The 25,047-nt window shown below is 41.8% G+C and overlaps 1 protein-coding gene across 1 annotated transcript in view; it reads right to left on the bottom strand.

Moving 5' to 3' along the window:
- Nucleotides 1-10,183: 10,183 nt before the first annotated feature.
- Nucleotides 10,184-25,047, bottom strand: part of snd1 (staphylococcal nuclease and tudor domain containing 1) — a 161,903-nt gene continuing 147,039 nt past the window's right edge. Inside the window, exons 22-24 of the mRNA XM_028422360.1 lie at nt 24,008-24,211; nt 11,674-11,718; nt 10,184-10,282 (exon numbers count right to left, since the gene is read on the bottom strand). Of these exons, the coding sequence (XP_028278161.1) occupies nt 10,217-10,282; nt 11,674-11,718; nt 24,008-24,211 (315 nt within the window). The 3' untranslated portion in view covers nt 10,184-10,216. The remainder of the gene's footprint in view (nt 10,283-11,673; nt 11,719-24,007; nt 24,212-25,047) is intronic.

Genomic DNA, 25,047 nt, shown 5'->3' with positions numbered 1-25,047 from the left:
CACAGGTAAATGTGTTGTGTACCTTTCTCAGAGACACTGAGGTTAGTTTTATCATGTGTTGTACTTCTAATAGGCAACTTGCACTAAAACTAGAAATCTTATATTCATGAATTATTGAGTCAATCCCTTACTCCACCAGCAATTACAAATGACAGTCAAACTGTGTCGCATCACCAACAACCTGTCTTGCTGAATAGCAGTGTTCTTTGTTGCTTAAAGGTCGGGTAGGAGATTTCATTCTGATGCACTTTTTGTTAAATTAGTGTAACTTCTCTTTACAATCCGATAGCAACCGATTAGTTCGGCAGTTTCGCATTAAAATGAAGAATATTAATCATCTGTGGAAGCTATAAAACACTAAAAACATCAGCCAATCCTCCGGGTGGACCCTGTGCGGAGTATTGGCTGGTTGTCACTCTCTTCCTGCTCTGCGCGCACCAGAGAGGTACGTGCATGATGGCCGAAGTCACAGACTTCAGCTCGTCTTCAGGTAATGCGCATCCATGTGATTGGGAGGCGTGGCTTCGGGGTGAGCTCCGAGAGAAAGGGGCGTGTGTTTACTTTCGAAATCTGGCTGACTCTCACTGAGTTTTCAAAATCTCCTACCCTACCTGCAGCATAGTCTGCTACAGTCGGATGTAATCCAATTTATATGTATTCTGCATAAATATGAGCCAAAACATCAGCGGATTGGATTGTTTTCCCTGAATAAATAAATGAAGTGAAGTGTTTCTGTTTTATTTGTTTGATACAATACAGTATGAAGTTGATTTTTGGTTGATTTCTACATGTACTGAATGCCAGTTGCTTCATTGATCATGTTAAGCATGGCTGGGTGGTCTGGTTAGCCGTAGCAGTTATTTCTTTACAGTCTTTTGTTTTAGTTGATTTTTGATTAAACACTTCTTACATGCATTTCACATTATCACACAAAACGGAGTGCGTCAGTTGACAGAAACGTAACAAATTAATAGCTAAATTACATCCAATTAAGTGCATACAGTACAGCACACCATTTGGTAATGTCAAGATAAAGATGTCTAGGCACACAGGTAGACACACGCACACACTTACAGTACATGCCTATAAATACACAAATGAGTTCAACAAAGGAGAATGATGTCTGCAGAGTCCAATCAGATAATTATTATCAGGATTATTATTGCTTCTCAGAGCCTCAGAGGAATCTTTGTATCTGTGAACAAATTATTGCTCAACCTCCTTGGGGATTTCTTTTTAAATTGCACTGTGTTCTTTCAGAATGCCAAACCTGGAGGAATCACATAATTTGTGTGTCCTTCTTATTCCCCGTTTCTTTTCACCCACTGAAAACCTTCAGTGCTTTCACCATCCACCAGGACCTGCACCTGCCTCACTCATACAGCGCTGACAGCTGATGGTGCATAAGTGGATTATGTAATGTCCACCCAGCCAATAGACGTGTGCATTAGTGTCACATTCAAGCAATGATAGACTACTGTACTGTACGTCCAAGTGGATCAGTGCATCTCCATGGATCAACACTTAATTGCTTAGTGAAGACTCCGGAGTTCCCTTCTCTTTAAATTCACATCCAAATGATGCAGGGTGGGTGGGAATGACAAAGACAGCATAGCTTTTTCTAGCTGTTTCTTCCTCTTCCTCTGTCAGTCACCGGGTCACAGAGTTTGGCCCATTTTTTTTTTCATGTCGGCCTTTTTTATGCTTTTGTTTTTCTCTACAGATACAAAATGTTTCTTTGCCAGTTGCAGCTGTGATATAACAGGAGAGCTCTGACCCAAACTCCTACCATTAGCAGCCCAGCTTATAGCATCCTTACCTCAAATTCCACAATCATGTTATGTACATTTATGATCACATATTTTGTCCTGACTTCCATCTTTACATTTGGATTGATTAGCACTTTTTGGTATGTTTTAACACAATGAAAGTTAGCTAGTTAAGGAGACCTTAACTAAAGAATGGATAATAAGAAATGAGGCATATAAAAGTGTGACAACAGCACACTTTGTCGTTTTTGTTTTTTTTTTTGTTTTTTTTTGTCAATGCTTTACAATTTTGTTGTTTACCCAGTAAGATCAGCCTGCCTGTCAAAATCCTTCTCTGTGACCTCTCTGACAGAGCATTGTATTTGCACTAAGGGGTCATACTAGACCTCTGGTTTCATCGAAAACACACCCACATCAGCGCTCACATAAACACAGCCTTTTGAAGTTGTTGGACACTGTGCTGCTGTTGATCAGAGCGTGGCCTCTGTTGGTGAAGGGCATCCAGAAGGATCTGTTTACTGTGTGAGTTCATAGCATGTCAGCATCGCAGTGTGCAGCTGTGATCTGATTTCTCTGTGTGTCAGTGATACTAAAAGAAGATACTGGTTTGAAACATTAGCCTCTAGTTTTGAGAATTCCAGGCATAAACCCAGTTCTTTTCTATGTACTTGTGAATATAATGCACAAAAAGCAAGGCTCAGATAGCTCAACAGCTTTAATTAAATTAGACAAATCCCCATTTCTGTGTCCACTAACAATAACTTCATCTCTATCTGGGACCTACAATGGAATGGACCCGTGGTTGTAATAGGAGCTTACAGGAAAGAAGAAAATACTCTGGGGTGGTGAAATGTTAAGAAGCAGGATTATGCTGGAAACTGAAAAGGAATTACATTTAAATCTATATATTCTGGACAACGTCTACCTAATTAAACCTGAATTTATGGCTCTCCAGGGTATTTTTCACAAAACAGTAATTCTTCAAGTAAGTTTTTTATTTTGAAGGATTATTTTAAGGATTAACTTTCACTTTGTCCTTTGTGTATTCAAAACAGTAAATTCACTTTATTATAGAAAAAAATGAGAGTGTACAATAGAGCTGCCCGCAAGAAAAAAGGGTTTTTATTAATAAATCCACTTCTATGAGCAGCGGTTATGACAACAGTGAGTGTAAAAATCATTTAAATATTGTATGATGAAGGAAAACACACGCTGTGGGGCTCTATAACTGAGTGGGATAGAAGTACCCCTGTGAGACCAGTTATAGTGGACACAGATTCCAGGGGGGCGAGGTCCCACAGCAGGAACTTGCTGGCTGGTGAGCATGTAATAACACAATGGTCTGGATGGAAAAGTTCACAGAAGGTTCACTGGGGGAAAATGGGAGATCTAGAAAGGTGAATAAAAGCTATTGTGTGGATTTCACATCGATTTCCTCATTTTTACATCCAACCCTAGTTTTCAACCTGTTTCAATTTGTACAGGGCTGTAACTGTTACTATTAAGTGTGTTTCAAATCTGATTCATGCCTAAATTATTATGTAATATATAATCAGATGCAGTACTCTATGGTTGTTTTACAGTGGTAATGTAATAAGATGTAGTCTTTTGGACACATTTTTGTCACTCAGGCTCAGTTAAATTGAAATTACAATAATGGATTCTCCATTAAAGTGCCAAGCTTCTGCTTTAATCTGGCCTTTTAACACAAAGTGCCCAAACTGTAAGGGTTTTGAGGTAATTGGACATTTGCCTACTAAACACTTCACAGGCTTCTGTTCCAGAGTTAATTCATGCACAATGGTGCATGTTGACAAATGAGTTCCTACTTTCTAGTTATTTGAGTTCTCTGTCTGTAAAATAATGAAGAGGTAAAAAAATCAAGGACTCAAGGCGCAGGCAAAGCTAAACCAAGAAAACCCAACCACCAAAAAAAAAAAAAAAAAAAAAAAAAAACTCAGCAAAACATTATGTAACAAGACGATCTGGCCCAGACAACGGGGAACACGTTAAGATGGGGCAAACAATCACAAAAGGCGGGAACACAAGGGAGGCAGGACTTTCAAAATAAAACAGGAAACAAGGACAGAACCAAAGCAGACAGCCAGAAACAGAACTACACAGGGAACACCAGAACTACAAAATAACAAAGAAACCAGGAAATAAATGACAACACAGGAAAATAACCAAAAGAACAAATCATGACAATGCAAGGTTTTCTTAGGCATATTATATGATATAATATAACATTTTTTAAATTTACTTGAACATATGTATGTGTTCTCCACGTTAAACGTATCCTAGATTTTTTTATTGTAAAACATAAAATGAAAGAAAAATACTCATATACCAATCCACCTCCCAATAACTGCAGTGTTGTCTTTTGGCAGTGTGTGTGTAGCACTGTGTCATGTGTGACAAAGTGTCATTCATAACTGCCAGACTTACAAGAGAAGCCCTTTACAGAGAGATTTCCATTCAATAACAAATACATTTATATTCAGGCAAAGCTGAATGTGAGCTGGGACCAGAGCAGGTAAATTCTGGACTCACACCGGACCACTGGAGGACAGAGGGCAGGATGGCTGTTACTGAGAGATAAGCAAAGACAGGAGGAGAGCCAGGAAATATGTTTAAAGAGGGAAGGCGCCAACAATAAATTAACAATTCAGAGTAGCACATCGACATTATAAATGATCAAATAAAAACATCTTATTTAGCTCCTGATCTCAGCTTATTAGAATAAAAAAGACAATAATCCATCACTGGGACAGTGCATGAAGTATTTTATATGTTTTGAAATGATAAAAGTGTGGGATGCAGATTCTGCTCTGTGACCAGTGGTGTGTTGTTAAAACACATTTATAATACAAAACATGCATAACTGACGTTACAAGTATCATTTAAATATTTCAAACATGTCTCTCACTTTAAAGCTGGATCCATACTCTGCGAGACAAAGACATTTTTCCCCCGTGCAGACGTTACGCCCACAAAATGATGTCATTTTTTGTCTCTGACCGCCCGCTGATCCGCACTCCTGTGCACAGGGTCCGGGCCGAACTTTGTCTTTCAAGGCTGTGCGGCAACCATGCTGTGATTGGTCGGAATTTATTGTGGGCGTGATAAAAGTGGAGAAGCGCAAGAGCCTCTCCAGGTATATAGGTAGGTGTATAAACAGCACTGATTCAACAGATTTAGATAAGACCATACCGGGTTTGCATGATGAGCAATAAAAGAAAGAAAGAAAGGCAAGTCAGGGTGATTTGTCACCAATAACTCCAGACAGCCATTCACACATACCAGATGGTGACTGTTATTACCATTCTATATACTCCTACATACCCGGGCATAATAGGCTCGTTAACAATGTCTGTATATCTTTGCTATTGTTACTTTTAATGTCGCATCTTTACAGCTCATCACCGGACAGTTTGAAGTATCGCAGGCACATTGGAACACAGTAGATGTGCAAATGTGGTCATAAAGGCACAAACACTGAATCTTTGCTATTGTTACTTTTAATGTTGCATTTTCACAACTCATCGCCGGACATCTCACGCTGTTGCAGGCGAGTATGGAACAGCCTTAAGTGATGTAACAGTGATAGGACACTGAATGAACACTGTATTCAACTGTAAATCTGAGAGCAAAAACTTCTTTTAGTGGTCATGAAAAAAAGATATTTCTCTACAGTTGCTTTGATTGTTCTCTTCAAATCATTGATTCTGCCACACACACACACACACACACAGATCACAGTAAAGCACTATTTGCCTGATTGAAAAAGGACCTCTGTGATGGCTGCTTTTCTCTTACAAATCCCTTCAAAAACAAGGCATCATTTCATGGTTTAATTGTTGTTGACACAGTTTTGATTTGGCTGCCTCAGATGCTGTGGAAGACGCCGAATAATCGACATTTCTAAGCAAACAATTTGCTGACAACAGTTCTCTGTAATCTGGCTGTTAGGTCGGCCGGGCGTAGATTCAACTATGACAGCTTTACAAACAGAGAGGAGATGAAATCAGAAGGCTTAACTTACAACTCCAACAGACAGCCACTTTTCATATCTTACCATTATTCTTCTCCTTCCCTGTCTTCTTTTAGTACGCCAGCTCAGTAGCTATCTCATCAGCTCGGGAGAGGAAAGGCAATGAGGCAAATGGGGAGAGAAAGTGGAAGGCGATGAATCGTTTGTGACAAAAAAAGACAGAGAAAGGACATGGATCTAAAAGACAAAGTCGTCTCTTGGAGTCCATGAGTCAGCTGACAGCACAGACAGGATTCTTAATTGCCCTGAGAGCATATTTCTCATCCCAACTCTTGTAATTGGACATGAACACTGGTGATAAATTGCTCAGGCCATCTTTGATTTGGTGGCTCCTGACTGCAGCATAGCACCTCAGAATGAAGACTGGCATCCAGCAGGGAGGCGTGCAGGCAACACTTTTTTCTTTTTTTTTTACTTTATTCCACACACATATTCTGAATAATTTAATGACACCTGGCTCTGTAACACCTTTATAACAGATACAATACAAAGTTCACTCATGAATAGTAGAACAGCCACAAAGACAGTCACATAAAATAAAAATACGGCTGCCATGTCTAATTGAAAAACATATCTCCAAGGCAGAAGAGGCTTAAAAAAAAGAGGAAAAACACAATTTGAATGTTAAGTAGGTACATTTCTATTATGGTCATTCTCTTTCAAGGCAGTTTGCAATAACTACCTCTGGTCACTCCTTCAAAATGTGTTTGATTTCAAGTGGAAAACAAGCGGCTTTGTTTGTTCCTGCCGCACTTGTTTTTCATATTAAAGTCCAACTAAAATTAATTTGCATGTTTTGTTTTATGCTACCGAATTCTCTGTAGATCACACTTGTTGTCCCCGAAGCTAGGCGTGTGCTTGCCATCACAATAAGATGCTGGAGAGCTCGATCTCTAGGGGGGCGACGGCCAGCATTTCCTGGCTTCTGGTGCGTGTTAGCGGATATCTGTGTAACAGGGAATTATGTGTACACTTTCCTTTAATCCACTAAAGTTAGCATGCTAACCAGTTAGCCCTGGGCAGTAGTTCCCAGTAGCACTCAGTAGTGTGTCTTTAGTCTGGCTCAGACCACAGGGACTGACCAATCAGGGCAGGCTGTGGCTGCTTTATTCATTAAACAATTAGGGCTCTGCTGCTGGTTTCATGGGGACTTTAAATAACACCATTATGTGGCATGTGACAGCTTTTTATTTAGCCATGATAAGCGTTTATACTGTGCTGTATCAGCAGCTTGTTTGCCCATATGGTTGAGTAAATAATGTGGTGATTCGCCATGTGAATCCCTGTCTGCAATCAAATGCAGTTAAAAGGAGAGACCTGATCCTGATCGAGTGTGTGTGTGTGTGTGTGTGTGTTGTTCGCTGTGGTTTCAGTACTTCACACACTGATCTGTCACTTGAAAGGCTTTTCATATGATGGACGTCCATTGGCATTGAAAACATCGAACATACATCTCCAATGTAAATGAAGGATGTGCTTCATTCATGTCAACAACGATCGGAGTCACAGAATGTGGATGATGACATACAGGGGTGTAAACGTCTGTTTCATGTGGGTGACCTTGGTGATGTTGCGGCTGCATCTTCATTCTAGTGTGAACATTTTCACGAAGTCTCCTTTAAGCCGTAACTGGTGATTTGAGGAGGTAACGATTTAGATTATGTTTGGCAAAGCACGAGTCCTCTATGCTTAACAGTCATTTAATGTGGAATGGAGCATTTATTTATATGGCAGATCATATTAAATGTTTATGAGCGCGTCATTATGGCCCTTTTTAACTGTATCATGTTGGTTGTAGCTGCATGGAAAAAAAATGGTTGAAGTCTATGATCCAGAAAACGAGATATGAGCGCTACATTTAGATTTAAAAGCAGCATTTAAAAGCACAAAAAATGAGAAGTAACAGCTCACTGCAATTTTAATCTAAACCCACAAACCCCCCTTAGAAATGATTGTTGCCATGGTAACTGTCATTTTAATTGTAAAACAGAGTTAGGTTTTTGCATTTTTATAACCAAAGTATAATTACAGAATAGGGTAATTTAACACTTGTATTGTGTTGCAGCTGTGTCTACCTCTGTAGACTGTGGAGTTACACAGTGACATTAGATGCACTACGAGCCATGGAGCATGAACAGAAGCTGTAGTACAGATGCCTACTAACACCGTATTTTTATGCATTTAACATGGGTATTGTAGCAACTGTGGTGTTTTTGTCTGGTACAAAAATCATCCATCAACCAACCTGCATTATAATCTGTTAGAACTATGTGTTTATCAGCAGAGATCCAGGGTTACGTTATTTTTGAGGACTGAAGCAAGAGGGTCCATTCTGGGCTACAAAGGCTGCATCATGAGATTGATGACTGGCTGCTGGAGACACAAACGCAGCAGAGACATGGCTCAGGCTGGGGACACACTGCACAATTTAACTAACCATTCCCTGTCGGGCCGAGTCTGCAACGATCTGCACTAGTTGGGGACTGTGGACGTGTAGTCTGCACCAAATTCTGTTAGGGAGCTGCACAGACAACAGCAGCGGCGAGCCGATTGTCGTCAGTGTTTGTTTACTTCTTTTGATTTTGTTGGTGGTTGGCAAACAACAAATTGCTGCATTACGCCACCAGCTGGTGCGGTTGTTTGTAAACTGTCTCTGTTGACAGAGTTGGCTGTGTTCAGTCGGCTATATTTGGTTTGACAGATCCTGTAGTCTGTGATCCCTCATCAGGTTCAGTTGTTAAGTGTGTGACCCCCCATCGTCATGCAAAAAATCTGCCGAAGCCAGTCTGTTAGCATGTCCTCCTAGTCTTTACAAAGACATGTGTGTCCACAGCCTCAGAGTTCTAGCGGTATCGTGTATCTGTGGGCGGCAAGTGCTTCTTAGTACTAGTGGAATATTGGATCAACTGTGGAAGCCATGTTTCCACATACAGTAGATGTTCTTTAACGTCACCCTCTACTCTCTCAGTAATCACACGTCTGAGGTACTGAAGCGCTTCAGTGCTGCAAACACCCACTGTGAGTGATAGACAGTGAGGTCACAGAAACACATTTAAAACACGGACCTCATTCGAATTCAGCAGCCGCACTTCTGCACAACACAACTTGCTTAAAATGTATTAGTGTAAAAAGTTGATTTGTGTAAAAATTTGCCACTGTGTGGTAGCATATTAGAAGCAGTGATCTAAATTCATGATAAATTATAAAGGTTAAAGTAGTTCAAACTTTGTCAGGTTAAAAAACATTATTAGCATTGCTAATTTAACATTTTGTGAAAGAAAATCCAGCTTTTAGTGAAAAAACCTGTCAGTATCAAAACAGAACCTTTTATCTGCCTAGAAGTGCTTTTCTGTTTTGGCACTAATGTTTTATTAAAATCAAGCAGCTTCTCTGTAGAAATCAGTCAATCCACAAATCCCAGGCTCAACATTCTTCCATTGTGTACGAAAAAAAAGAAAGAAAACAAAATCACTTTTTAGTTTGCTTATTTTTATTCAGCAGATTTTTATTAGAATGCAAAGGTCCATTACGTGGAAACAAATTCAAACACTGTATCTGCTATGGCATACAGAGACAGAAAGAGAAGAAGACTGCCAGAGACAGGATCATTACCGTTCTTAGAATGTAAACTTTACAGAAGAAGAGATGATAAAATGCCACATGAAGGCGTCCATATTTATTTACTGGTCATTAAAATGTGACATAGTGAATAAACGACAAAACACTCCCCACAAAAACATCTGCAAATGTCATCATCACACAGATAGTATACATCAAAGGCAAAAATAAACTCATCCTTTAGTTTTTTTTTTTAAGTCTGTGTGGCTCCACCTACAGTGCTTCTTCTAAATAAAGCATTTTACACCTTCCACATATCGTCACATTTACAAGAATTCTTCAGGGAAGCATTTGTTTGCAAAAAACAGCCGGTCCCTTTCAGTAAAGAGGGAAAAGCAGGGATAAGAACATGACTGGCTGAAACACATACAGAACTATTTATCATCATTCACACAGGAAGTGTGCAGAGAAGATACCCTGGCAAATAACACAGATTGGCAATAGTGCAGGCTGGTTGAGCTGGCAGTGGCCAATTAGAAGAATAAAGGAAGAATGAAAGGTGATTTTTTTTTTAGTTAGCATTGCTAGCATGCTCTATTTGGAGCTACAGGAGCTAGCAGGAGGAAGAAAATAAAGAGTATGAGCAGAATAAAAGCCAGACTGGAGCAATGAAAATGTCAAATAGGGAGGAAAGAGTGAGTCAATGCTTGTCGTCTAGTTTCATCATCTGTCCAATGCATCGCTTGCCGGCCATGTTGGTCTTTGGAATGGTGTTTACAGGATGGTCGATGTGTTTTTTTTCTTCTTTGTTTCTTGTTTTTCTTTTTTCTTTTTTTTAACGGCTGTAACCGAACTCGTCAGCGTCGTCCGCACGGAAGTCTCCGTAGCGCCAAATGTTGAGCTGATGCGGAAGACAGAGACAGATTTTATTGACCATGATGAAATACATTACATGTTAAATGAGAGAGCGAGATCAGCGCTTTCACAGTCCAATTGGAAGGCGCCATCATCATCATCACCATTTAATCTGACTCTGTGCTTGCCCATCCAGCAAGCCCACAGTGCCTCAAATACCACCTAGTCTATTACTTCTCCTATTTTCATTACACCGACACTCCTGCATCGCCTCATAAACCGCCACATGCGTTTCCAGGCTAAATGTCTCTCCTCTTATAGCGGCACGTATTTGGCACAGAGTGTGTGTAGTTTGGATCGGCGGCCCTTTAAGCTGTGATAGAAATTGTCCAGGCTGGGAGGTGTGAGTAGGAACAGGGGATGTTTCTTTTTTGGCTCTCAGAAGCAGGAGCGCTCAGCTGTTAATGCTGTGATTCATAGCTAATTAGCGACAGTGCTAATTAGCACTAGTTATTAGGATGAATGAAATGAATGAAGCCATTTTCCGTTTCCCTACTCCACGGCTTTTTTTTCTGCTCCTCCCTGACACCCTGAAAACATGGCAGTGACTCTGATTGTGATTACAGTCAATTCCACCTCTGACTGGCTCATTGTCTGCACATGCTGTATTACAACCAGATAACAGAAAGAGCACAGGGAGGGACGGACTGAGAAACTTGAGCCGTCGTGCTTAACATAAGTGAAACAAATTTGCTCCTGGTGATGTTAGTAAAGGCATATTGTAATTGTAGCAACACTTTTTTGCTAGCTGTTTAAGGCCTTTACACAGCAGCAGGATCCATATGTGCAGCAGGATCCAACAGTAAATTCCTCATGCATGAGAAGTGGGCTGTCCCATAGTTTGTTGTCTATAGACAAGTGAAGTTGTTGTCATATCAAAGCATCCCAAGTGATGATATTTCTTAACTGAGCCATTTAGTGCAGGAAAAAATTCAGGATTTACTTAATGGATCTTTGAGAGAGAGGAGTATGCACTGGAAAGTCCTCCTCAGTGGACTATTATTGTCAGAGCTCTAACATCCTAACAGGAGAGCCCCGTGTGCTATATGCTGCATCCTATTCATTCTCCACTTTTCCTTCTTTCTATCCCCATAGCATGCTATTGCACACATCCCCACCCCCATTTTCACAGTATGGACCTGCACAGACTGTGGGCAGCAATCCATATGGGACAATGGTGACTGCCAACTTAATGTGTGACATCTTGAGAAAGAAGAGGAAAAAGTAGCAAAGAGAAAGGACACTTTCTCTCCGAAGGCTGCTAAAAAGTAATTAGTGTTCTAATGTATTGTTGTTTTGGCACCGTTAGATTTCTCGCAGACTTATTAGGAGGCGACAGAAAAAACTGCAAGACAAAGGAAAGACAATGGGACTTACCCTGGCAGTCTTGGCAGATTCTTGACTGTTCAGGTACTCTGTCACCTAGGGCAGAAAGAGACGAGTCATTAGCATATCACATCACTGCATCACACATGGGATTTTAAAGGATTAAGGTGAATCAATGCATCCTTTCAACCTGCTCTGCCCCAGGAGACATTCCTATTACCCGCTTACATGGAAATTTCCAAGTTTTTTTGCTTAAAGTTCATATTTTTTAAGAGGGGCCCTTGCTCAGCCTCTCCACAACACAGGGTGTGAGAAACACCGTGTTCTCTAAAGATCAACTGGATCAAGATAACACATGCAGAGCAGTTATGTCACCGCAGGGGATGTGGAACATGTGAGGGAAGCACGAGGGAGCCTCCGACGTCACAGCTCAGTGTTTGGGGTCACTGCTTTATCCACCATGTGCAGGGCAACACTTCGCACCTAATGCAGCAACTCACACAGGCAGAGTCACTCAGGATGAGAGGCTATCATGCCTCCTTGAGCCAACTAGCCTCCAGCCAAGCAGCAGCAATTTACAATCAAGTGCATTCACAGGATGCCTTAAGGAGAGCAAATCCCACTATTTTTTTGTGGTAGAAAATCAAAGGTTAGGATAAGAGTCACAAGTGAGACAGAGTAAACAGGAAGGCACTTTTAGTGTTTGAGATGTTTCTAACCTCTAGTATGTGTCCACAGGATTGGTCATTTCCATTTTTTATCAAACATTTTCTATAAGGAGCTGACATCATTTTATTGAAAGGTAACACCATGAGATGCTGGCATTGTGAGTCATGAAGCTTCTCATTACGTAATGTTGTGGTCTATGCATAATATGTTCTTAAACAGCCATGTTGATCCAGTTTGGAATATGAGAACAGATAGCCCACAAGGAAAACCTTCAACATCAGTCATCTGTTTACTGTCACCTTCTCGTGGTTCACCTACCGAATACCAAGCTCCCAAACAGTGCTTTGTAAAGCTAATGCTAGCAAATTGAAAAAAAAAAAAAAAAAATTCTCTGTATTCTAGACATCATTTTCCCCACTTTCTCTTTACCTTCACAAAGCCAGAATTGATAGCAAGTTTTGGGTCTACCTCAGGGCTCCCTTTCAGCTGGGCATGCCCAGGAGGCGAGACACCCAGGATCCTGATCAGGTGCCCGAACTACCTCGACCTGGCTCCTTTAGATGTAAGGTAGCAGATGCTCTACATTTATTACTTGGATGGTGTGATGTCAACTTGGCCAGTATCCTGAACAGGGTAATGACATATACACTCATGTCTAAGGTTGATTTATCAAAAAATAATATTTGAGTTTAATTTTTGTCTTCATAATTATTATTCTTTAGCTGTGCTGCTCTTAATAACCCGTCACATGTATACTACTCTGTTTTTTTCTTGTCCAGCCATAATCACCATCATCAATCGCATGTATGAACATCACATTCTTGTTTTTTTCAATATAAAATGGTTGTTATGTACCGAAGACATACGCACACCCTGAGAGTACAGAGCGGATACACGAGGGCTGAAGAAGAGGGGAGGCAATGTGCAGTGTTGAGCATATTGACTGCTTCTGCTAGAACAGCCATTTAGACTCATTGAATGAACTAGTGGTGAGTCATAGGGCAGAGGGTTGGGGTGTACAGTGAAAGTGGAAGTATGGACCTTGAAAAGTTCAAGTGGCAGTCCATCTAAGTAGACAGATTAGACACTGAACAAAATGTTTCACAACCCTGGCCACCTGCAGCAAACAAACCAGTTTGCAGAGGGAAACATTAGCATGAGTGTAAAACTTTAAAGAAAGAACACAAACAAATGAGAGAGAAGCCACGGTTCATGTAACAAATTCAATTGTGTACCACATTTTTGTAACTTATTATATCAGCCGATAAGCTGGCTTTCACACTCAAACGCGCACACGGAGACACACACACAAAAACAAGCATGCCAGATGTTAAAACAGTCCGGTGTGGGCGCGGCTGTGAAGTGTAATTGCCTAGCTAGCTTGTGCACGTCGACTGGTTTTCATAGCTGAGCTGCACATGGCACGGCCCAGATACCGGGGCTGCAGCTGGATCGCGTGGCTTCACCTCCGTATGAGCGGGTGCACTCTGCCAGTGTGTGGCTGGGGAAAGTGCTGTGGCTGCACGAGTCATCCATCAAAGCCAACTAAAGGAGAGATTTTTTTGGAAGGTGTTAGGATGTGGCATCTTGGTCCCATCAGGCAGATGTCACCATATGGAAGAGCCCAGCTGACAATATTTCACAGACACAAAAGGGCCTGTGATGCCATTTGGGCTTTGGAGGAGAGCTCTCAGTGCCCACAGCGGTATTCACTGTCCTTCCTAGTGCAGTACTTGGAAAGCTAGGGGGAGGCTAAAGTGATGTGGAAGTGGGTCTCATATGTGTCAAAGTGGATTTGGCCAAATTTTAACACAAAATAGTGAATTACATTTGTGAGGAAAAATGGCCAACCAGAAGAGGAGCTCAACTTTAGAGGAAATATATTACATTTGCACTTTTTCCAAACTCAATGGCGCTCAGAGTCTGCATCCACACGTAAAGTATTCTATAAAAGCCGCTAAGTCAAGAGCACTAGAGCACAATACGCACAGATGATATGCTGCCATGTTGAGATGATCATGGTGAGCCTCTTTGTGCTCCAGTCGGGAGGGTGCCTTTTTTGTGCTTCACCCTTGTCTTTCACTGTTCTCTTCAGTTCAGTGAGCACAACAGCCAATCACCGCAGATGATGACTGACTTTTGGATTCTTTGTGCAGCTCTGCGTATCCTGCACCGGATCTGTCTTTCAAAGCTCTTCTATTGGATCCAGCGGCGGAGCATAATGGCTCATTTACAACAGAGAGAAAACCTCTTCTGGCGTGGTAAAGAAAGAGAAGGTTACTTGTTCTAGAAAACAAAAAAGGAAAAGGTGGGATACGGGGATTGTTGATGAAGAAAGGTGCTGATAAGACGAAATAAAAAGGTTAGCAGAAGGCAGCGGGTGACAGTGTGCTCGTCTGGATGACCCAACAGAGTTCCCATATGCCAGACAGATGTCAACAGTGAGCAGACCCATGGACACTGGCAGCAAAGATGGTGCTAAGCTATGAAGTAAATGTTTGTGATCAATTTATTTACAGCAAACTAGCAGTAAGTTTTTTTGACTCCTGAAGTAAAATTCATGTTATTTCTGACCATGAAGTCTCAGTTTACTTCATGCAGGTAACTTTCTAATGGAGGCCTTGGTGGGAGACTGTGTGTAAGTGTGATGAACGACAGGTGGTGTGGGTCTGGTGGTTTGGCACTCATCTGTGTGTCTGACTGGCTGTGAATCTGTGAGAGTGTGAGAGAAAGAGAGAACGAGGGAGGGAGAGAGGGAGGCCTTTGCATTTCCCTGCGCTGGACGCCCAGCCATGCCCAGGTGGTGTTCTGGTAAGCGTGTTGTGAAAGTGATGGATCTGAGCTAACAGCTAACGCGGCACTTTTCTGACAGGTTGTGCGCGACTGGTGCGTAGGTGAAGCTGCCGCCGTTTTTTTCTTTTTGAAATTTCACAGCACGTGAAAAGTGAAAGCAGATTCTGGATGCTGTGCATATGAGTAAATGAATGACTAATCAAAGTTTTAGCAGCAGCTAAAGTGCTTTCTCACAACTGTGACAGGTGACTTAAGAGCTGCCCATGTGGAAAGGTAACAGTGAAGTCCTCCATGTGTGTTGAGCTTTACACATTAACAACAATGACAATCAGACAAACACAGCCTGGAAGACTCAAGCAGTCAAAAAATCCTGCACTAAATCCCTTTTGTGATCGTTTCCTTGCTCCTTGTTTTTCCACACCACTCTATCAATCCTTATTATGCCTCGTTCTTCGCTTGCCATCTCAAAAACTCTGCACAAGACAGATCATCATCGGAGTGCCTGCTGGAACATAACGGCTTTTATGTGTTTGTCTCACAGTTTCAAGTTGAGCTGTGGATCGTCCTATGAGACATCTCTCATTTAACATGCCCATGCATGAATACTGCATGGAAAGCAGAGTGGAGGCCAGGATTTTGGGAAAGTCTCTGCAGACTTGTCATTGTACAAGTGGTTGTGATAGCGAGAAGGCTTGTCACAAAAGAACCACAGTAACCAGGGGAGAGAATCCTTAAAGGCTTGTTGCATGTGTGCATACAAAGGACGGTGTGCTCGGGTAAAGACAGGCTGCACGTGTTCATTTTACAAACATCCAGGAGCGTTATCTCAATTCCCCTATGTTGACGCTAGCCCCCTTAACAGTAACACCCCAAAATGGGGTTAAGAAAGTGTAGAAATACAATGTAGAATTGAAAGCTGCTTGGATAAAGACAGATTTGTGACAAAGGACAAATGATTCTGCTCTTAGCACGCAGTGTGTGCAGAAGTTGCCCTTTTTGGGAAAGAATCTCAGAAGCTAGAGATGAGATGGACTGGTCGGGTGTCATGTTTCTGTCACTGGTGGTGATAAGAACCAACATGACGGAAACTGGAAATAGCAAAAAGCAGGTGAATAGACTTGATCTGTTTGTCAGCATCTATCAGAGTGGCTTGTCGCTGTTGGCACCATGGACAGTCTTCAGAGCTAAGGCAAGATACCAGGAGTTCCTAACAGGGCTCTGACTGGTACAAACAACTATGGTTCAGCCATAAGCTCACAGCTTGAGCTGCCCTGTTAGGGGATCCCTTTAAATGCTGCAGTCATTTCACCTGGATTTAATCTGGTATTTGACCTTGTAATGTCAAACTGCTGCTGAATTGATGGATAGATGTGCGTTAGAGAAGGGGCTAAACGGTGCTCCTTTCAGATGCAAAGCCCGATGTTGGTATAAAATTTTAGAGTCTCAGGTAACATTGGCATCAGATTTGCATGCACTCCTCTTTTTATCTCTTATTTCTACTACTGTAAGTGCTTCCGGAGCTGTCAGTGGAGCAGGAAAATCATGTCTACTGTAAGCTGCAGAAAGTGCTCTGTTCCATTTGCAGGATATAAATGTTATATGAATATGAAAATAAGTTTATACAGCCCATTCCTTCTGAAAAATGTCTGTATTCTAACCCAAAAAGAAAACGATGAGCCAGGCACGGGCATTGTGTGTATGAGTGTCATTGACCATATCTGAGGCCAACTGGGATTACGTCGTGTTGCATGCTGGTCCCCCCAGCATGGCTGTCGGAGGAGATCAGAGGCTTTGTCTGCAACATGGCATGACAAGCCCGCCAGCATAGGTTCATAGAGTTAAGGAGGACACACTCATGTAAAACACGTGTGCATACAACGAATGCAAGTACTAAGAACAACAACATTCCCAGAGGCACTGGAAAGAAAACGAGTCTTACGTAAATGTTAATGTGTCACACCCATACATCTCACACACAAACTCGACTATTCCAAGCAAACACTTTAATAAGATAAGTTTGAACAACCTGGTTTCTGTCCTTTCCTAACCCCATGGTGTGTCTGTGTGTGTGCATCTGCAGAGGATGGAATGGTGTTGTGTGTGAAGTGGCGCGTGTCAGCTAGGACATGTCAAAAGGGCCCTCAGAGCAGAGGCAGCAGGGGAGGCAACTGCCTGGGCAAGTGTGTGTGTGTGTGCAGTCAATAAGAATGGAGCAGAAAATGTCCATTAAAAGGCCCCATCTCTAACTCTTGTAAATTAGGTATTGAGCCATTGGTGGGAAGCGGTCATGCTGTCACACATCCATGAAGCTCAGCAGGTTGTGTGAGTGTGTTTATGTGTGTCCTGTGGTTTTGTTGGGAGGAGTAAGGAGAGGGTTCTTGATGGGCTGTGACAGGCGGTGGGGTTATAATGGAAGGGCAGCAACCTAAAAGTCAGACGACAGACAAGTCATTTACAGACCCTCTATAAGATTTTTTGGGGGACTGTTGCTGTGCAGGTAAAGGAAACATTGAAGATTCCAAAAGGGTTCCACTTGGACTCATCAACTCCGACACATAATTTTTGTCTTATCTTGCTATTTTCGTCCCTCTATTATTCATCTGTGTGGCCTCTGTGTTGGGGACAGCCCATAAGCGACAACAGACCTGCTACATGTAATGCTGTTTGCCCAGCAGGCCTTATTTTGTCACAGTGAACCTAATGTATAGAGGCAACAACATTCCCACGAGGCATATCATCAGTGTCCAAAGCAGAGCCTTAACAGTTTGCTAGCAGAAGACTACATCACTTGAGGCCCCCTTACTGTAGTGTACATGTACCAAACAGTGCAATTGTGTTCTGATAAATGAGGCAGGCCATCCCTGGAGGCATCCTGTGTATGTGTGAGCCTCCTTCCTGACTTCCTGTATGGATTCCCCACATCCAGCTCAATCGTCATCCACGCTTTCAGACCTCATTAACACAACTGCTTTGCAAAGCAGCCACTGCGCTATTAGCTACACTAGGGGCTCCAACTGCAAGCTGTAAAAAAAAAAAAAAAAAAAAAAAAAAAAAAAAAAAAAAAAAAAACTACACTACCCATGTGGCAGTTTGTGCAAAAAAAGATGTTCCCGGTTTACACAAAAACAGGTTTTTGTTTTATGACATTAATATTTTATATACTGGCAACAAAGCTTTAAATAGCCTAAACATGTCCGGAACTCAGCACAGTGATTGTTTCATAGGGGATGTTTTTCACTGCTGCACACACATGGAGCAGAGCACAAGTATTAGTGAAGTTGTTGAGCGTTGTGAAAATGGACAGGGGAAGTTCTGAACCAGAACCAGAACACAAATAGATTTCTCTGTTCTCGTGGAGTATACAACAAGCTTGAGTCGTGTGACTCCGCCTCCTTCATCTAGTCTCACTCAAAGTAAAGTGATGAGCGAAGCTGATATTGAGCATATTTAACAATATGGACACATACATTAAAAGAGCATAAAGTCTGCCACTTAAAGGCATCTCCTCTGGCCCTCTTTTTTATGTGATTTAAAGTTGCAACAATCATACATGAAAAGCCAGTGCTCTATGAGAATACAGCAACAATGCGAAGGAGGAAAAAGATAAAAGGAAAAAATAGAACTATATTTCCCCTGGGGGCTCCTGGGTAATTAAAGATTCCTGGACTCTCATCTCTAGCTTTCACTCTTAGGAGGCTACCTCACAGCTGTTTTCCCCACAGTCTGCCTGACACTCACTCACACACAGCACTAACATTTTAATAAAGATCTTCAGCATGTGGTCATAAGCATTAGTTTAAGGTGTGCGGGTAACACTACATCTCAATCTGTTTAGGGGGGAACATATTGGAAACTAGGATAGGTCGATACTGCAGGCCCGGCTGTTGGTGATTGATAATAATTGCTCTGGTGAAGAAGTGACAGACACTTCCGTGTTTGTAATTGACTTGTAATTAGCAAACTGGAGATTATTAGCTTGTAAGCGCTAATGAACTTTGTGGGCTAGCAGCAGTGTCAGTGAGCCGTGGTGACAGTGGCCTGCCAGGAGTTTGAATCTGTCACGTTGACGGCTGCTGACAGAAAACACTGGTGAAAAGCAGCAGAGCACAAAAGATGGTGCTTCCAACCACACAGGCATCTTCCACTTGAGCTGCCATGACAGACTCATTACATCTAAGACAAATAAATATCTAGTTAGAGTGTGGGTCTAGACAAAAATGGCTGCTGCAGGCACTTATTTCATGCATATCCAATCAGGTAGAAGGAAAATACATTTCTAGGGTAGTTCTCTGTTTCATATTAGCTTTCCACAATTAAAGGGAAACTTTTTTGGATTACAATGTCTAAAAAATCTGTACAAGCCAATCTGCTCAGCAGCAAAATATCACCTACAATCAGAGGAATTACTATTAATACAGTATGAGTTCACAGGGCAGTAATCAGCTTATGCTAGTCTCAAATAACTGCATTTTAAATCAAAGTTCATTAACAGGCCAACATCGGATCTGATGTGAGCACCTCCCCACTTTAATTCCTAAGGGATTATAGCTCATCATGACACAGCACTGGAAGACAAAATGCAAATGAGCACGTGCAAAAAGCCAAACAATCTGCCTGAAACAGAAAAAAAAAACAGAACACAGTAAGAGGCGGGAGTGTGTGTGAATTTCTGAGAAAAAAGTAATAATGACAAGTGCAGCAAAGTGAGCCAGTGAAGTTCAGAAGACAGAGAAATGAGAGAGTACGAGATAGAGCAAGTAAACAAGAAATAAGTGGTGAGCACTGGAAAGATAAGAGCAGATAGGAAGTGGAGGAGGACGAACTTGAGCGATGTTGTGGAGCTGTTAAGGAAAGCAAAAAAAAAAAATGGAAGAATTCAGACTGTGAACAGTGAGTGGAGAAAGACATTAAGAGGGATGAAGGAGGAGAAAGAAGTGTGTTAGTGAGTGTCTGTGTTCCAGATTGGCCAGTTGCCATTTTAGGAGTGGATAGTTGATGGTGCCAGGACAATTTAAGGACGGCTCGGTATATCTGCTGTGCCTGAGGTGAAAGAGGCATGAAGTCAGTGTGTGTGAGGGGGAGTCTCAGGTCAGAGCAAGAGAAAGAGACCTAAGTGTGGTGTTAAAAAAGACAGTTTGTTTGTACACACAGAGAAAGCCACGATGAAATTTGGCAAACATTCACTGTTTCTTTCTTTGCCAAAGTTAAGAACACTATCGTACTTTAAGCTGCAGTGATAATTGTACCTCCCTGCTGCTACAACTATTTCCTTCCTCATTTTTTTTCCTGTCAGAGAAAAAACACACACTGTAGATGTGGAATCTGTCCTCGTTTTAGATCGATAACATTTCCACAGGAAGTGAGTCAATGACCAGCCAACATTATGCTGCTACTCTTGATACACAACATTTAAATAATGTAGGAAATGATAGGTCCCACAGACACAGACCTTTACAGAGCAGTACAATAAAAAGTAGGGTGATGTAGCAGAGCAAAAGCAATGTATTCTTGGAGAGGAAAAATGGTCAACAGACTGGGTACTGTCCCATGATGCCTGTAATGCTATATGTAATGTAAACTGCCCATCCCTTCTGTTTCTGTGTTGGTGATAAACCATTATATCGCTTTCTGATGATAATCGAAATATAAAAGCCTCATAAAAACAAACATGCAGAAGGACCACATGATATGCCAGATGTATGACAGATTAAATTTTAAACCACAACATTAAATCTGCTTGATTATGCAGAAAAGTATGTGCGCGTACAATACTCATGTGTAATGTAATGTAATGGATATAAATCATATAAAATCAGCTGTTGGCATTGGTCTGCATTTTTTTGGATCATTTCTATACCTCATGACACAACATCAGCAGCAGTTTAATCTCATGCTTTAACACTCACTCACACCTCCAGGTCGCTCGGTCACTTCGCCTACTTAAAACCTTATATTGATGATGCTTTGCCTCAATGTTTTTGACCCATTTCACCTGCTTTCCTTTAAATCCTGCCAACATCTGGCATGTGATCATCTTTTCACCTACACTTTCAAAATGTTTATCCTTCAGAGTGATATAGCTGTATGGCAGAAACAATAGCTGTCCATATGGTGCGCGTATAGCGAGCATTTACAAATGTAGGGCTTAAGTCGGGAAGGTACTTGAAAGGAGAAATAAAATCCCAAATGGATGAATATCCCACTCTGCTTTCGCTCTCTTGGGACAATGCCATCCTCAAAGACTGGTGTTAACCTTCAGTGCCACTTACGCCTGACTATTAATGGCTGCTAAAGTGCCAGTGAACATTACAGGCCCCATCTGTTACGTAATGCTTTAGCACTAGAGTACAGATTACAATGACCATATTCCAATCCCCAGGAATGGGTAATGAATAAAGAACAGAGACTATTTGGGTTAGATAGGAAGGACAAAAGTCACTTTTTACAAGAAGGCTGATAGTCTGGGTTGGTGAAAGGACTAAGACGATGGTACACTGTCAGAAGATTGAGGAGAACTTTCCATAAAGGAAGGTAAGGAGTGATGGTTCAACAGAAGGCATTATCTAACATATTTGGCTATTTTCTAGCATCTTCGTGAATATCTGAACCAAAATGCACCTTGCACAACAAATGGCTATACATCAGCACTAAATTTACCAAGCTAAACAGCTTCCCCAGCAAACAAGGGGGTGGAAGAACAAAATCAATTAATCACTACAATAGTTTAAATCAATAGCATCATTCGTGTGGCCACCCTTCTTTTTGCTCAATTAATGAAATAATGCCATGAGTCCAAGGTGACTCTGTCCAAATGACAGACAAAAATAGAAGAGCATTATTCTCTGTTTTCTTCTTCTTTCCCCCTCCGGCATCAGGTCTGTTCACACATCAGGACAGCAATTACAAATGGTTAATTGATAAATAATCACTTCAGCACAAGTACATTAAGGCCGAGACAAAAACAGACCAGAGAACTAGTGGCAATGAATGATGTCACCTGTGTCAGGGCTAAAAAGTTATCCTTGAATAAATTCCAATAGCATGTATGTTCTACACCTGCATGAAATGAAATAACTCTGTACCAGCATGTGGCAGTAAAAAAACATTTGCGTTCATGCACTTGTTCACAAAGCAGAGCAATCACTCAGCGACGGGCTCCACCACCAATTCACCCTGCTCATTCGGCTGAAAAGCCACCGACAGAGGTCTAAATAGTGCCAACGAAGCAGGACGCACCTCAACAATAAACGCCTCAGATGGCCCGACATTTGCCAGCTGCTGGCTTGTGGTGTGACTGCCCTTGATTTAATGAAGCCCACTAGAAAATTTGATCTCTTACCTTTAGCAAACTTCCAGCTGTGCAATTCAGACACTATGTACAGAAGAAGTGCAGTCTATCAAATAAGCCCACAGACGCAATGAATCAAAAGCTCATCTATTCCATTTAGAGGTTTTGAAAGGTAGTCTAATCACACTTGAGCTTGTTTTCACAGAGTAGAATATATGAAAGATCTCAGTGATGGCTTTGAGCTGGGAAGCAGACTTGATGGGTGGAATTATCGGTAAGAAAACCCTGTAGAGCTTTACTTTAACGCACACTTGTAAGCACTTTGGCAACACTGCTGCTTGTTAAGCTTTCTCCACATCAAAATATTCATCTGTAGCCAGCAAGGAAGAGGCAAATGTGTGTGGAGGAACAGCTGTTGCATACTAAAGAGGGACCATTTGAGCCAACAGAACCTAAATCTGTGCAGTCTATAAGCCTATTAAGTCCAATGGCTGGGAGGTTTTAATCACTGTCTTTTGTCTATAGGGTCCATTTCCCGGAGACTGCATTATAGTCACTGGCTACTCTTTGGAGGTCAGAGGTCAAAATGCTCTCACAGTGATGCATGGTGCTTTATTGACTGACTGGTAAGTGAGCTGGTAAGTATGTCCCATGTGTGAGTGAATAAATTGTACGAAAGATTGCGTTGACAGGTCAGTTCTTCCCGCTCATCACTAATTTAGATGAATATACATTCCGATTATATTTATGAACAATTACACCCTGGTGGACACATTCCTCCATTCTTTTGTGAGTTTTAAATAAACCAGAGTGACTAATATTGGGGTTGCGCTGAAGCAGTAATTGCAGCAGGAATAAATATCCTCCATTTTTCTTTATCTTTCATGTACAGCGTGGCTTCGAGTTTGCAGGGAGAATTAGCATAATGAGAGAAAAGCAAATGAGCAATGCCTCGCCCATGAGAAAATGAGAAAATGGCTGAGAAAATGGCCACCATCTGAGACAAATTGTAGAGGCGTCTGAATGTGTACTGCACGACTGCATATAGGTACTTATGTCTTTTGTATGTTCACATTAGAAAAACCTACAGCCGTTTAAAGTTAACACTAGCTATCAAAAGAAAAATCTATACATGGCAAACTGAATGGGTGGATGGAAATGTGGTAATTAATACTGGCGGAATGCAAGATGTAGCATATAGGCCTTATAACAATAAATAAAAAGCAGGGCCATTAGCCAATTAGACTGCTAAACATTTACAATCGGGTTTAACAAGTGGCACCTGCTACCATTTGATCAACAGGCTGCAGAAAGAGTGGTGGCACAAATATTGATCCATACTCTGCATTGCAGCTACGCTGTTAGCAAGACAAATACACTGCAATTTTAAAGATAGGTTGAAAACAGTCAGAGGAGGGCTGGGATGTCAGATATTTAACTGACATATCTAATTGACTTATCTTTTAGGCAGGTAGCCCCTCACCAGTGCAACAATTCACATCTTACCCCTCAAGCACAAACAGCTAATCAATGTCAGTCATTATTTTTTCTGCATGGATTGGACAAGTCAAGTATAGGTTCATGGTAGTCCAAACTCAGATTGTATGCACATAGTAAAGACTTATGTTTCCTTACCATCTTCTGCAGGTGCTTCTCCTTGCGGATGTCCACCATGACCAAGCCCTCTTTGACCAAGCCGAGGCCGACGTCATCCTTGGTGTCCCCAAACTGTATTGTGACTTGCGGGCAGGTTACGCCTGAATACTCAACGTTCAACAGGCACTGGCTGTTGTGTATGTCCCGAACCACGCAGTCCACCACATCCGCACGGGCATCCTCCTGATGAATTAATAATGGACAGAGGGTTTCCAACAAAAGAGAATGGAAGAGGAGAGGGAGATGATGGTGGGGAAGTCAGGAAAAAAAAGGTGAAAGAGATAATTAGCACGTTATCACTGATGGCATACACACAAAGACAAACAACGAAGTGGCTCAGAGACACAGTAAATGTGCAGAAACGCACCAAAGCTGTCAAACGTCAATCACATTTAAATGTGCACTCACACAGTCATCTATCCAGTACCACAATTATCTACTCAAGCAGTTCAAGAGATTTCAGTTTAGCTGAACTATCTAATGGTCTGACTCCGATCTATCCTCCTCCTCTTTATTGTTTTTTTTTTTTCACCCCTCAACCCTAACCCTTTCTTATTCTTAACCTTCTCAGATGTGAAAGGCCAAGATTTGATTGAACATATGGTGGACAAGGAGGTGGGACAGCTGCAATGCAATTGTGACCTCGTGTCCTCAAGCAGTCAGGGTGAAAACAAGAAAAACAAGGGAGTTACTTCCTCAAAGGCAAGAAAAAAAAGCCGTCCCTGGCCATCATCCATCCCCTACTCTACACCATCCATCTCTTCGCTTCCCTTCTTTCTCGCCCTGGACTTGTCTCCATGGCAACCCCCTTCGAGCTAGCCGCCCTTGGGTATGTGTGTGCCTGGTGTATGTGTGCACGAGAGCAAGTGTGGGCAGGGAGGCTTGTTCAAGGCAGAAAACTAAGGGCCTTTTTTGTCCTCGCTCTCCCTGTGGTTAACTTGTCACAGGCGCTGCAGGGAAGCTCAGGGCGTGAGAGAGGGAGAGAGAGGTAGTGTATGACAGAGTGAGAGAAGGGAGGA

This window comes from Parambassis ranga, chromosome 2 (assembly GCF_900634625.1).
Source record: "Parambassis ranga chromosome 2, fParRan2.1, whole genome shotgun sequence".
NCBI classification, from domain to species: Eukaryota; Metazoa; Chordata; class Actinopteri; family Ambassidae; genus Parambassis; species Parambassis ranga.
This window is presented reverse-complemented; position numbering and strand designations above follow the sequence as displayed.